General features: G+C 39.8%; 1 protein-coding gene and 1 long non-coding RNA gene across 11 annotated transcripts in view; one reads left to right on the forward strand and one right to left on the reverse strand.

The window, feature by feature from the left end:
- The window catches only part of PKP4 (plakophilin 4), a 231,877-nt gene that overhangs the window by 104,563 nt on the left and 113,528 nt on the right, over nucleotides 1-13,786 (forward strand). For 8 of the 10 annotated variants that reach the window (XM_043505152.1, XM_038422283.2, XM_043505151.1 and 5 more), the window contains one exon: nucleotides 9,772-9,806. Coding sequence is in view for 5 of the 10 variants with exons in the window: in XM_038422283.2 (XP_038278211.1) it covers nucleotides 9,772-9,806 (35 nt within the window). In the remaining 5 variants the exon portion in view is untranslated. Of the gene's footprint in view, nucleotides 1-7,367; nucleotides 7,428-9,771; nucleotides 9,807-13,786 lie in introns of those variants that run through there. The other 2 variants (XM_038422288.2, XM_038422290.2) reach the window with 2 other exon arrangements.
- On the reverse strand, nucleotides 808-13,132 carry LOC122458095. Its single transcript, XR_006277957.1, has 3 exons — nucleotides 13,122-13,132; nucleotides 5,365-5,368; nucleotides 808-947 (listed from the first exon to the last, which is right to left on the reverse strand). It is a non-coding gene; the product is annotated as an uncharacterized LOC122458095 (long non-coding RNA).

Raw genomic sequence — 13,786 nt, forward strand, 5'->3', positions numbered from 1 at the left:
TATATTAATTCAGGATAAAGTTTACTGCTGAGGGCATTCTGTGCCAAAAAAAATTAAAATTCTACACACAATAATTTAAAATTCTGCAAATTTTATTTCTCAAATAAATGTGGAGGCTCCAATGTGGCATTGGGGAGAACAGGCCACTGACTGCACAGAGGTGGGAGATCATTGTGCAGCTTCCCACCCCCACCCTCCCGGACACAGACTCAGCGCTGCACCCAACCCTGACACAGAGCAAGGACCGGGCGTGCCCCAGAAACACCGCAGGACCCTGCCCCTCCGTGCCAGGTGCACCAGGTGTGGGCAGACAGGTTCAGCAAGGCAGGATCCAAGTGTGGAGGGGTTTAGTATGGGGGGATCCAGGTGTGGGTTGAGAGGGTTCTGTGGAGCAGCCTGGGTGTGGCGCTGATCTGGATGCACAAGGGCTTGTTGGAGGGTTCTGAGTGCAACAGTAATGGAACTCTGCAGGGAGGTCCAGGTGAGGGTGGTTGGGGCTTAGCGGGGGGATCTGGGTATGCAAGTGATAGAGCGCAGCAGAGAGAATCCAGATGCGGGGGAGTGTGGCTCAGTGGGGATCCCGGTGCAGCTGGTTGGGGCTTGGTAGAGTGGCTCATCCGGGTGGTCCAGGTGCAGCGGGAGTGGGGCTTGTCAGGGGGGTTCTATGTGTGTGGGGGGTGAGGCTCAGCAGGAAGATCTGAGTATAAGGGGTCTAGATACAAGGGGGTTAGGCAGATGAAGGAGCAGCTCCCAGTGTAGTGATCCCTCCCCCTGCAGCTGAGGAGCAGTGGGTGCAGGAAGTGGGTGGAGAGGTAGTTTGCACAGCTTTCTACAGTCAGGGGAGAAATCTGGGGGTGGGTCTGATCTGGCCCCCAGATGCCATGCAGGGGAAGAGGAAGACCCGTCCTCCCTAGCCCAGCCGGGACTAACAGCTGAACCTGGCATTTCTGTACATGGTGGAAGAATTTTATTACAGTAGTAAGATCACAATTATCCAAAAAGCTTAGGAGGAATCAGGTTATTGGAAGTTGGTAGCAATATAGGACTTCCCATATTAGGTCCAACAGGTGTTCATCTAGTCCAGTATTCTCTCTCATTGACCAGAACAAGACATTTCAGAGGAACATGCCAGAACCCTTGTAGTGGACAATTATAGAATGACTTGCCTGAATCTCCATTATTTAGAGGTTGATACATTTTAGGATTTATAATCCCTTATTTAAACTTGTTAATGTATCTAATGTAACTGAATGTTCCAATTTTCCAAATAAATATTGAAATCCTACTAAGCTGTAGGATTCAGTAATATCTTGTGACAGTGAGTTCCACAAATTAAATATGTATGGTGTAAAGTTTCTTTTGATTTTCAATTTCATTGAATATCCTCTTTGTGTATTAAGAATAGATAGCATCCAATTTACCTTTTCCTATACCATTAATTGCTTTGTGTGCCTTTGTCACTTTTCTCTATTGCATCACTAAGACAAACAGTTCTTACTCTTCAATGTCTTTTCATGTGGCAGTCTCTTATTTTTGTTGCCCATCTCTGGACCTCTTCCACCTCAGATACATTTTTAATGAATAGGATAACCAATCTCGAACCCATATTCTATGGGAGAGTGTGATAAACATACAGCTACGGGTAGCATAAAATCTCTCCTGAGCAGCTGTACTGAATCTTTACCTGTAAGGGGTTAAGAAGTTCAAATAACCTGGTTGGCACCTGACCAAAAGGACCAATAAGGAAAAAAGATACTTTTAAATTGGGGGGGGGTGGGGGAGGTTTTGTTTGTGCTCTCTTTGTTTGTTCCCTGTCTGGATGGAGAGAGAGACCAGGCAGGTAAAACATCTCCTGAAAACATACCTGAAATGACTCGTCTAAAATTACAGAAATTGTAAGTAAGGGCAAGGAAATACGTTAGATTATCTTTATTTAGCTTGTGAATTTTCTCTATGCTAAGGTAATTTCATTCCTGTTTTGTAACTGGGAAGCAGAGTCAGAGGGGAATCCTCTGTTTTAAATCTTTTTATTACCCTGTAAGGTTACCTTCCACCCTGATTTTACAGGTGTGATTCTTTTACTGTTTTCTTTATAATAAAATTCTTCTTTTAAGAACCTATTTGATTTTCAGTGTCCTAAAAACCATGGGTTTTGGTCTATGCTCACATTGTAACCAATTGGTTGGTATATTATTTCCAAGGCTCCCCAGGAAAGCGGGTGAAGGGAGTTGGGGGGAATATTTTGGGGAAATAGGGACTCCAGGTGATCCTTTTCTTGAATTTTTGTCTAAATCACTTGGTGGTGGCAGCAATACTGTCCAAAGACAAGGAAAGGATTTGGGGAAGTTTTTAACCTAAACTGGTTGAAATAAGATTAGGGAGTCTTTCATGTGGGGCCCCACATCTGTACCCCAGAGTTCAGAGTGGGGAGGGAACCCTGAGAGAGAGTGTGTACCATTGGTTTATGTAATGGCATTGTAAAATCTTCAGTGTTATTTTCTTGTTCCATTCTTTCTACAACCTAATATATAATCTACAAATTGAGTAGAATTTTTCTGTGGCCTGTCTCTCCTGATATGTTTGTATAGTGCTTAACACAGCAGAACCTGGATTTTGACTGAGGTTTTCAAACACTGTTAGGAATATAAATAGTGAATCATAATAACCACTGCAGAATGATGCCCATGTCTGTTTTCTGAGTGGTTACTGTAAATTTAGAATCTAGTCTGTTGTATGAGTAGTTCATATTATTCCTTCCATTGTACATCACCCTGTGATTGTTGACACTGAATTTCATCTGCCATTATGCTGCCCACTGATCTAGCTTTCTTAGGTCCCTCTGAAGTTCTTAATCTAAATAATCTCATCTGCAGATTTTTTCACCTCACTGTTCTCCTCTTTTCCAGATCATTAATAAAAATATTTAAACACCGGTCCTAATGCAGATTATGGAAGCACCTCACTGTTAACCTGTTGCCATGAAGTTCAGGGCTGCCAAAAAATAAAATTTGGCACCTCCTGATCTAATTTAGACTCTTACATTTTGAATATATTGGAACTGTATAATTTGTCATTTTGTTTAACATGTATTGGCAGAGGATATTATCTTGATTTTTTAAAAAAACTAAACAATCTATTCTACATATTTACTGGACATTTTCATGTAGATATAGGTGATTTTTTGAATACAGCATTCAAAAGATGAGCTCTGAACACTAGCTATAAGTAAGCCTAACTTTCTCTAATGGTGCTTGTTTAAAATTATATATTTATGGAATACGTTACAACTAATAGGATTTCCATGAAAAACTAAAATAAAAAACATATTAAAATGTATGTGCTAAATCGGCATGGAAAATATGTCTAGGTTGCAAAACACAGGGTGCTCAGTGTTATTACAGCATATAATGTAGGTCTTCACAAATTCTTTTGTATTTAAAACAAATAAACTACTTGATCTGTTTTGTATTACATTTACACATACTTCAGGCCCCTCTACGCTGCTAGAGCTGTGTAAAGGGGGCCTTACTGTAGACAAGAACCAGGTCCATATTTTCTAATCTCAGGCCATGTTGATGTGTGGGCTGCAAATTTTAAATCAGGAATCAGATGCTGCAAATTAAGGGACGTAGTCACATAGTTTATGGTAGCTTCCAAATCTGTATTTTAGCTCCGTTTACAGGGGAATATGTCTTTTGGATTCCAAATATGTTTGAAATATAATTCTTCTTTTCTTAAATATTAAAAGCAAACCCAAATAGCAACTGTTTATATAGACACAAAAATAAATTGTGCTTTACTGCAAAGTAGTATTACTCAATAAACTATCACTCCTTTCCAGTTGTGCTGACTTCATCAATGCTGCTGCATAAACAAATTATTATTTTTTTAGTACCTAAAAGGAGATTAAGGACTTTACAGAAACAAGTGGAAATGCGCACAAATTTCTGCCCCACAATGCCTTACAATCCTAAATTACAAAAAGTGAGAGTAACAGAGTGGAGGGGAGTCAGATGGAGGACAGGGCCTACAGCAGTAAATAAGTAAGTAAACTAAACAAAGACAAGCAAGTTTCCAAACACCAAATATGTTAATGCCAAATGGAAAATGACAAGACTGATGGAGAGAAACAGCAATTTTCTGTTTTCTAAATTATGGCACTTATGAAAAACACTACTGAAATAGTTTTGATTTTTTTTTATTAAGTGTTCAGAAAGAATTTCAGGATGCAAATGGATTTCTTGTATGGGAAAATTTTATGTCTCTCTCCAGCCAATGATCTGTAGGCATATTTGTAATGTACATTTAATTGCTTCACAGTTCTCCCCATGGTTATTATTTTGCAAATTTTAGCTAAATGAATATGCAACATCACTGGTAAAACTGTTGTGTCCAGGTTCAATGGATTTGGTCCTTTGGTTCCACCAATAAGTGCTCATACTTTAGATCCTGAGATCCTAAATTCAATCCCCACAGCAATACACCAAGAGTATATTGTAGGATTCTGTTTTTCTCTTTATATGCATCAGATTTACATATGTAACATATTCCCCTGTAAAAAGGACAATGGATTCCATGATAATTGTGGTGAGATAAGGCTTTACTAAAGTGTCATTTAAGGACTCTTAATTCATCTTTGGAAGTATTTAAAATGCTGATTTCAGAAATAGTTCATTCGTTTATTTATTTATTTGCTTATTTAACATTTATCCTGCAGTAGCACCTAGAGGACTTGGTCAGTTCCCAGCCCCATAATCCTAAGCAGTCTACTAACACCATAACCATGAAGACACTCCCTGCATCAGACTTTCCTGTCCAAAAAACTGAAGAATAAAAAGGGCACTGAAGATCAGTTGAAAATTATTGAAGTGAAAAACATGGGTAATGTTTTAATAAAAAACTGAAGAAATGTAAGACCCCATTATATTGTACTTTTCATGTTTTGCATACGTTTTGATATATATTACAGGTATCTAGAGCTGAATATATGACATTCTATTGGGAAATGCTCTACAGCAAGAATTTGAAAGCATAAAAAGCACTATATTATTTAAAATGTATTCTTGTAGATGTGATGTTTAACATTAAAATTAAAGGACAGATGAAGTGATATATTCATTCTTAACAGACACATAACAAATTTTGACTGACAGTAACCCTGTATAAGCAACAAACCCAAGTCCATGTGAATATTGAGTATCTGACATAGCAAAGCCAAGTCCCAATGATAAAAGCCTAACCAAGGAATAAAAAAGTCTCATGCCCTATGTTTGCAAGTGCATCAAAAGCCATCTCCATACCTGCCCTCCCTCAAGGTGATAAGTCACCCCGTGCTAGGCTCCAGCCAATCCACAAGCCAAGAACTGGTCTTGAAATTCCCAGACCAGGTATATAAGCCTCACAGAAGGAAAGCAGGTCAGTGTCTCTCTGGGGCTTGGAACTCACTCCTGCCTGATGGTGGCAATCGACTCCTCAAGCCTTAGACTGCTCCAGTCTTGCTCTTCCTCCAGCCCTGATCCTAGTCCTGCTCCAGCTCTTCTCTTGCTGCTGTCCTCCTCCTAGTCCTGCTCCAGCCTCGCTCCAACCACACCTGGACTCCTGAATCCAGCACCGACCACTAGGCCTGACCATCTCCATCACAGTTCCTGACACTTCCACTGAGAGCCCCAACTTCCACATGGGACCTAAACACTCCTACAGCTTTTGGAGCCTCCTTTCAAATCATTATCAGAGTACGTATACCACCTCACCATCAAGGTGGTCTTCTTGTGGCCATCGTGTCAGCAGAGAGAGTCAGTAAGCTCTAGGCCCTGATGGCCAACACACCATATGTGTTTTTCCATAGGAAAACTGTGTGATGAAACCGCACCCTATGTTCATCCCTTAAGTGGTCTCAGAATTCCATCTGACAAGTATTCTTATCAAAGCTGCACTCTTCACCAGGAGAAAAGAAGCTTCATACCCTGGATGTTTCCAGGGTCCTGCTCCAGTGTCTCAACAGGATCAAAACTTTCAGACTCTCCCTACCTTTTTGTAGCTGTATCTGCTACATCGAAAGGCCAAGCTATCTTGTCCTAAAGACTCTTGAAGTGGATCATGGTGTATTTCCATCTGCTGTAAGTTGGTTCAAGTCTCTCTCGCTGAACAGCAAGACTCACTCTACCAGAGTGACATCTTTAACCAATTTCAGATATATCCCATGCCCTGAAGTCTGTGAAACAAACATGTGGAGCAACCCACTGACCATTAAGAACTATGCCCTTGACATGGCTGCCAAGGCAGATGCCAAATATGGAAGAGCAGGGCTTCAGTCTCTGACTGATACAGCTGAGACTTCTTCCTCCCACCATCGGGGTGGGGACGGGGTACTGTTTGCCATATAGTGGAATCTACACTGACACATAATTGAAGAATGAATGGTTACTTACCCTACAATAATTGTGGTTCTTCAAGATGTTTAGTCAGTGTAGATCCCATGACCTGCCCTCCACTTTTCTGAGTCCTCAGCAACACAGGCTTTGAACTGTGAGGGAATTGAGGGAGGGTCATGGCTTCCCTGCCATTTATTTCTTCCTATGGAAGCACAGTGGACACTGTTAGCCAAAAAAGAAAGTGGCTCAGGCACATGAGGTGTATGTATATCTCTAGTGGGATCTATAATGACTACAACATCTCGAAGAACCACAGTTAGTGTAGAGTACGTAATATGTTTCTTCCTGGCTCATGTATCATCACGAGCAATCATACCTCTCTATCTTAAAGCTTGGCAATATGAGACAAGCCATCAAAATGTGTGACATCAAAACATGTGATACCTGTTTTTTCATATTGCTCTATAAGCAACAGATTATGTTTTAAGTATAAAATCTCTTTTTAAGGATTCTTTTTAAGACTTCTCCCATTGACACAGCTACTGCCTCTCAGGGAGGAAGAGTACCTATGCCAATGTGTGAACGCCCCCCATCAGAGGTAGTGTCTTCACTGAAGTGCTGTAGTGGTTCCGCAGTGCCACTGAAATGTTTTATGTGCAGACAAGCCCTTAGATTCTCACAAATCCTGCAAATGCAGAGAACCCAGCTATCCAGGTACTCCATCAAGGGGAACGGGGGGAATCACTTTCGTGAACTTGTGTATACAAGGGTCCAGCTTTCTATGTTAAACTTTTTTCACCCTCACCCATCACCACAATATGATCAGTGCAATCCCAATAAATAGGGCTGAAGCTGCCTTAATCTCCACTAGGAAAATTAGAGATCCTGATAGGTGGGATGTATTCTGATGTTTAGGGAAATATTAGGATTATGACACAGATAGCTACGATGTCTGTCATTCTGAATAACTTCTTTATATTTCTTAGAGTTTTGATGAAGGCAAGTGTTGGAGTTTAGGCTGAGGACAGTGAATGATACAGAACTCAATAAATCCACGTGAGTGTGTCCAGTAAAGAGCAAATGCATGAAGAAAGATTAGATTTCAGCATTCAGTCCTGAACAATACAAATCTGTTCACCTGCACATGTATATTAAACTAAACTCAATCACAATTTTAATGTGGATTTTCATGTTTGTTCTTATGAAAATCATTTTTAATGTTTGCACTCAAATACAGCTGTAAAGTTTAGTTTTCAGGCTAAAAGCCAGTAGGGTTGATGACAGTTTACTTTGCTGACTTGTACATTTTTGTGTCTAGGCACAAAGTCTACATGAAGAAACGTTCTGAACTTGTGCATAAACCCATAGGTCATATTCAGAATTGAAATACCCTTAATTTTTATTTAAAGTTAAAGGACTCAGTTCCTTGGCTGTGGAAAAACTATTCAGGGTAATAATTTTTGAAGCGAGATAGCAGTGTACTTTACATGTTATTAGAGTAAGGGGGCTTTAAACAAATGAGTTGGAATTGGGGTAGAGATGGGAATTGCAAGCAGGGGAAGGAGTGTTTGTGAAAAGAGCAGTACATTCACCCTTTCTGATAGATAAGCTCATGTAGCAGTGGTGGTGGTAGGTGACTGTCGTATCTAAATTCAGGTATACCCAACTTTTTGATCCCAATTTAATTCTGGCATAATGCTGCCTTTCAGCCAACATGAAATGTCTACAAGAGCTCAGATACCCAGACCTTCAACAGGCTATGTTGGACCACTTTTTTCTTCACAGTCTTTATAGAAAATATGGTATAGTGTAAATAAAGATGTAAGGCAAGTGAGCACCTTGAGTAAACATTTTAACCTAAACTTATATTATTGTACCATCAAATGACTGAAAACAATATCTGGCAATCTTCCTTCTCAGATCACTCCTTATCTGTAATCTTACATGCTAAATTTCAGTCTAATAAAATTTTTTGGCATTTTGTAAAATACTAAAAGTAAGGGTTAATGCAACATTGGCTTCTATACCCCCAAGAAGTACAATAAATTACTTGCTGTGGATTGAGGGACTAGTAGTAAAAAAAGCAAATACTAGCTATAGATAGAGTAGCTTTTCATCTTCTTGAGTTCCAGATTTGAATCCTAGTTTTGGTTAAACTTGGTTCTAATTATAGTTCCCATTTGTGTCACAGAACACAAGTTGGCATAGCTGAGCATGAATGGCAGTATTTCTTCACAAAAGAACCCAGAAAGGTCCTGTATACACGCTTACTTTGAAATATGATAACCGGCTAGCTTTCTCAATTCAAACTGAGTTGCTGAGATTTTTGTTATGTAATGTGGCAGAGATGATGGGTTGTAAAGGAAAAAAAAGGGCCAATTTAGAAAGTAACATGATGTAACAGAAATATTCTGACCAGCTTTCCATTTTCCTGATTTTCTAGAATATTATGGAAAACTGATGTTAGGGAGAGTCCTTTTTGTCTTCAAGTGTAAGGGTATTTTGGAATATTTTGCAATACTCTACTAAATCTATCATTTGCATTGACTGTTTTTAAAAGACTGTCAGTTGTACCTAGTGTGTGGAAATACTTTTATTTTGCATAAATTCTTCTAATGAAATACACATATATGCCAATCTGAATTTCTCATCCACCTGCAAATGTGGTAGTGTTCAAATATATATTAACATCTGAAAATGTTAATGTGGCAGGGGGAAGAGTTTAAATGGTCATAAATAAATTCATAATGTGAAGGAATGTACAATACTGATAACATACTTATCTGGTGAGACTTTATTGCACAGGTTGTGTAGATCCTTTAGCATCTAAAATTGTTTTGTCTGTCTTAACCTTCAAAAATATGCATATTCAGTTATATAACTAGTGTTTTACTTTTCATTATCATGTGCTAGTGATCAAAAAACTGCTTTGGAAAATGTTACATTGAATACATTTGCTAAAATTGTCATCAGCCTTTGTTAGTTGTAATTTATTTCAATATAGTGTCCTTCATACAGAATCTTGCAAAATGTTTTATAGCATTATATTGAAGATGTCACACCTCAGGCAGGCAGTGTATATCACAAGTCATGCACTTATCAATCCTATTGCAGATAGGTTTAATGCCACTTAGTATTGTGAAATACCTAGAGGAATTTTCTTTGATTAATACAATAGAGTATAACTAAAAATGATTGTGAATGTTAAATTGTGCAGAATAGAAAGCATTACATTAGTAACATTTACTTAAGAAGCATCTGAGGTTTTTTTTAGTCTTTGCTGGTTTTTGGATAGTTTCATATTAAGAAAAAATGTTTAGTTTATAAATCCAAAATAGCTCCCTTTTTAACTTCAATGATAAAGGAAATAAATATAACTTTCTTTTTTCTTTTTCTGTAGCTCTACTGAGAAGTCATTTCCTTGGAGATCAGCAGGTACAATCTTTTTCTATGTAAACTTTTCATCTCATGTTTTTAAAAAAGCAATTTATTTTCCTAGCATTCTCTCATAATTTACTATTTGTTCTAAAGTAAACTGAATATTAACCTTGATAGCACAAATACTGTGTATCTGTTGAAAGTATCTTGTGCAAAGTAGTGTTTTTATTATATACTTTTGTTTACGCTTGTGTGTTACCTTTTATTTTTGTAAAGTGTATTCCAATTAGAATATTTATAATTTTTGTCTGTATGGTAGTTTCTTGTGTCTTTGAATTTTCTTGAGAGAAAAGTGAAACTATAAGAGAAGCTTTTTTTGTATATTGGGTCTCGTCTGCAATTATTCCATTATGTACTGTAGAGATTTACTCTTCATAGCTGATAATGTCTGTGACAATTATACCATGATGTCTAAGTTTGAAGATTGTTTGTTTGTTTTTCTTTTTGCAGCTCCTCCCTGTTTAGGCAAAGGCAAACTTGTCAAAATAATCTTTTTTTTTTTCTATTCACTTTCTCAGTGTATATGGGAGCTTCCCTTCCTAAAACAAGGAAGGTTAATCCTGTGGTGTGTTGTATTCTGCTTCTTATCAATCTTAGACAGTGAAAGTGGGTGGAAATCTACATAGATTTTAAAATCAGAAGATTATAAATTATAATGATCAAATCTGACTTCCTGCATAAAACAGCCTTTCACGGTCCCCCCCCCCCCATTCTGAACTTGGGGTACAGATGTGAGGACCTGCATGAAAGAACCCCTAGTTTACCAGCTTAAAACTTCCCTAAGGCACAAATTCCTTTACTTATCCTTGGACAGTATTGCTGCCATCACCAAGTGTTTTAACACAAAATTTCAGGGAAGGGTCACTTGGAATCCCTATCCCCCCAAACCCTTTCACCCCCTTTCCTGAGGAGGCTTGAGAATAATATACCAACCAGTTGGCTAGCAATGTGAGCACAGACCAGACCCTTTGTCTATAGGACATGAAAATCAATCAGGCTCTTAAAAGAAGAACTTTATTTATAAAGAAAAAGTAAAAGAATCACACCTGCAAAATCAGGATGGAAGGTAACTTTACAGGATAAATAAAAAGATTTAAAACAGAGGATTCCCCTCTGGCTCATCTTCACAGTTACAAAAATAGGAATAAAGCTACCTTTGTAGCATAGGAAAATTCACAAGCCAAAATTAAAGATAACTTAATGCATTTCCTTGCCTACTTACAATTTCTGTGGTTTTAGATCTATTATTCCAGGTATATTTGCAGGAGATGTTGTACCTACTTGATCTCCCGCTCTGTCTGGAGAGGGAACAACAAAGAGAGCCACGAACAAATTTTCTCCCCTCCCTCCCCCCAGATTTGAAAGTATCTTCTTTCCTCATTGGTCCTTCTGGTCAGGTGCCAACTAGGTTATTTGAGCTTCTTAACCCCTTACAGGTAAAACAATTTAGTACAGCTGCCAAGGAGAGATTTTATGCTACCCTTCTCTTTATATTTATGACACAGCCAATAAAATTTCAATAAGCAATTCCTCCATCAAACTCAATAATTTGTCACTGAAGAGGCAGTCCCTACCCTGAAGAGTTCACACTCTAAACAGACAAGACAGAATGGGAAAAGAAATGTGCACAAGAGATTTATTTGCCTGAGGACAGTGTCAAAGCCAGGGACAGAACCCAAATCTCCTGACTCACAGTCCAGTGGCCTTTGCACTAGTTCATGCTGCCTCTAATTACAGCTTTATATCTTAAGCACAATTGTTGGTGAAATAAAATTCCAGTTATAGTTTCAGTTAGACATTGGTGCCAGTTTAATAACTGCCTTGCTGCATTTTTTTTTTTTTTTAAGAACCACTTCTGTAGATCAGGTATTCCTTTACTTCCTATAGAATGTGAAAGACCCACCCTTTTCCAGTTTCTGCTGTAGAAAGAATTCAGTTTTAGAAATTTGATTATTTATTCAGGCTACATCATGGTTAGGGGATAAATTACACTTCAGAGTTCTTTTAGTCTCTCTCAAGTGCACCCTGGTGGGTAACTGGCCTGGCTTCCTGCACATCAGTCTGGGTGGAACCCCAGGTCCAATCACTCAAACTGAATCTCTAGGCTGCAGTCCCTCTGTTTTTCAGCCATGTTAACACAACAGGCCCAGATGAGTATGGCACCTATATGAGTTTCCCCTCAGGAGCCTGTGACAGTATAAATGTGTAGTGAGACAAACAGCTCTTCAAAACAGGGGTTATTTATTCCTTTACCCAAAGGTATGTAGCACACAAAGAGTTAAAACCAATAAAGGATCTGAACACCTATTCCTGTCATCTAACCCTTAAACTTTGGTATGTTCCATCGAGTGCAGTTACCTCCACCTCTGGGTTGGAATAAACTTGTCTCTGTTTCTCCTTCTTCTTAAGACCAGTATGTTAAGACCAGTTTTAGTATACCGTTTGTTCCTGGGGTTTTGGTGTGGGAAAAATACAACACGCCAAACTACCTGGAGCTAGGCCCAGGGTATTCCCCCCCAATTATTGGTTTCCTCATTGTTTCCCAAAGGACTCTTGGTACACCTTATCATAGCCCCTTATCTTTGTTATTGTTTCATTTCCAGTTGGTTTCTCCCTTACAGCCTCCTTCATTTTAATACTGCATTCAGGCACGATAATAGCGCACCTGTACGTTGAGGGACATATGATATTTATTAAAAAAAATACGATGCATAACTGCCTCATTCTCCTCGGGCTAATTTGTAATTATGGCCACCGTAGAGCCTTTGAACTCAGCCTACCTTTCCTTGCAACATCTTGAAATATGGTGTGGTTGTATTTCACATTTGATGATACGTAATTGGTGAGATTCATTTGGCTAAAAGTAACTTACAGTGCCCATCTTGAACCATAAAATTATTTCAACATATTTACAGTAAAAGTGCCTAGACTTTGACTAAGTATGCCTAATTCTTCTTTGAGTGATTGCTTATGTCAATTCCATGTAGGTGTGCGTGCACTGCATGCACGATCATCGGAAGGATTTTCCCCTAGCGGTACCCGGCGCGTCAGCTGTGGAGCCCCTTGGAGTGGTGCCTTCATGGCCATCTATATAGGTCCTTGCTGACCCACCGCCTCTTCAGTTCCTTCTTACCACCTGTGATGGTCGTTGGAGCAGTTCTCTCTTCCGTTAGCAAGCGATTCCCTAGTGGTCGGTGCCACACAAGAAAAAGAGGGCTGACAGGGTGTGCTCCCCTACTAGAGCAGCAGAGCATATGGGCACCAGTGGAGTGCATCCTGTGTTGGGACACCCAACCTTGGATCTGCCTGGACAGGTGCCATCGACTCTGACCTTTCGGGCAGGTCCGTTGAGTCCGGCCCCAGTGGACTCCCTGGTGCAGGAAGATTTGGAGGAGGACTTGGATGCTCCCTCAACAGTGGACACGTTCAAAGCAGCCAGGGAACTGATTGCCATGACAGCACAGTCCCCTGCACCACTGGCCTGTGCGCCGGCACCAGTTCAGCATAGGGGCAAGCCAACTATGATGCAGTACCGATCACCTTCGCCATGGTACTGATACCTGGTTTAACTTTCTTTAGTAAACCCAGGACGCAAGCCTAGCAGTCTCGTCAATCAAGGTGCACCTGGCTACTATTTCTCTTTCCACCCAGGTGCAGCGGGGCAGTCACCATTTACTAACCCCATGGTTGGACACTTCCTTAAAGGGCTAGACAGGCTGTACCCCTAGATGCGGCAACCGTTCCCTCCATGGGACCTTAACCTGGTCCTCTCAAGGCTGATGGGGGGGCCCCCCTTTTGAACCCTCTAGCAACTTGGTCTCTGCTTTACCTCTCTTGGAAAGTGGCATTTCTTGTGGCTATAACTTCAGCCAGAAATGTCTGAGCTCAAAGCTTTAATGGCTGAGCCCCCTTATACAGTGTTTTATAAGCATATGGTGCAGTTGCAGCCGCACCCAGCCTTTCTCCCTAAAAGTAGT

The sequence above is a fragment of the Dermochelys coriacea genome, chromosome 11 (assembly GCF_009764565.3).
Source record: "Dermochelys coriacea isolate rDerCor1 chromosome 11, rDerCor1.pri.v4, whole genome shotgun sequence".
Taxonomy (NCBI): Eukaryota; Metazoa; Chordata; order Testudines; family Dermochelyidae; genus Dermochelys; species Dermochelys coriacea.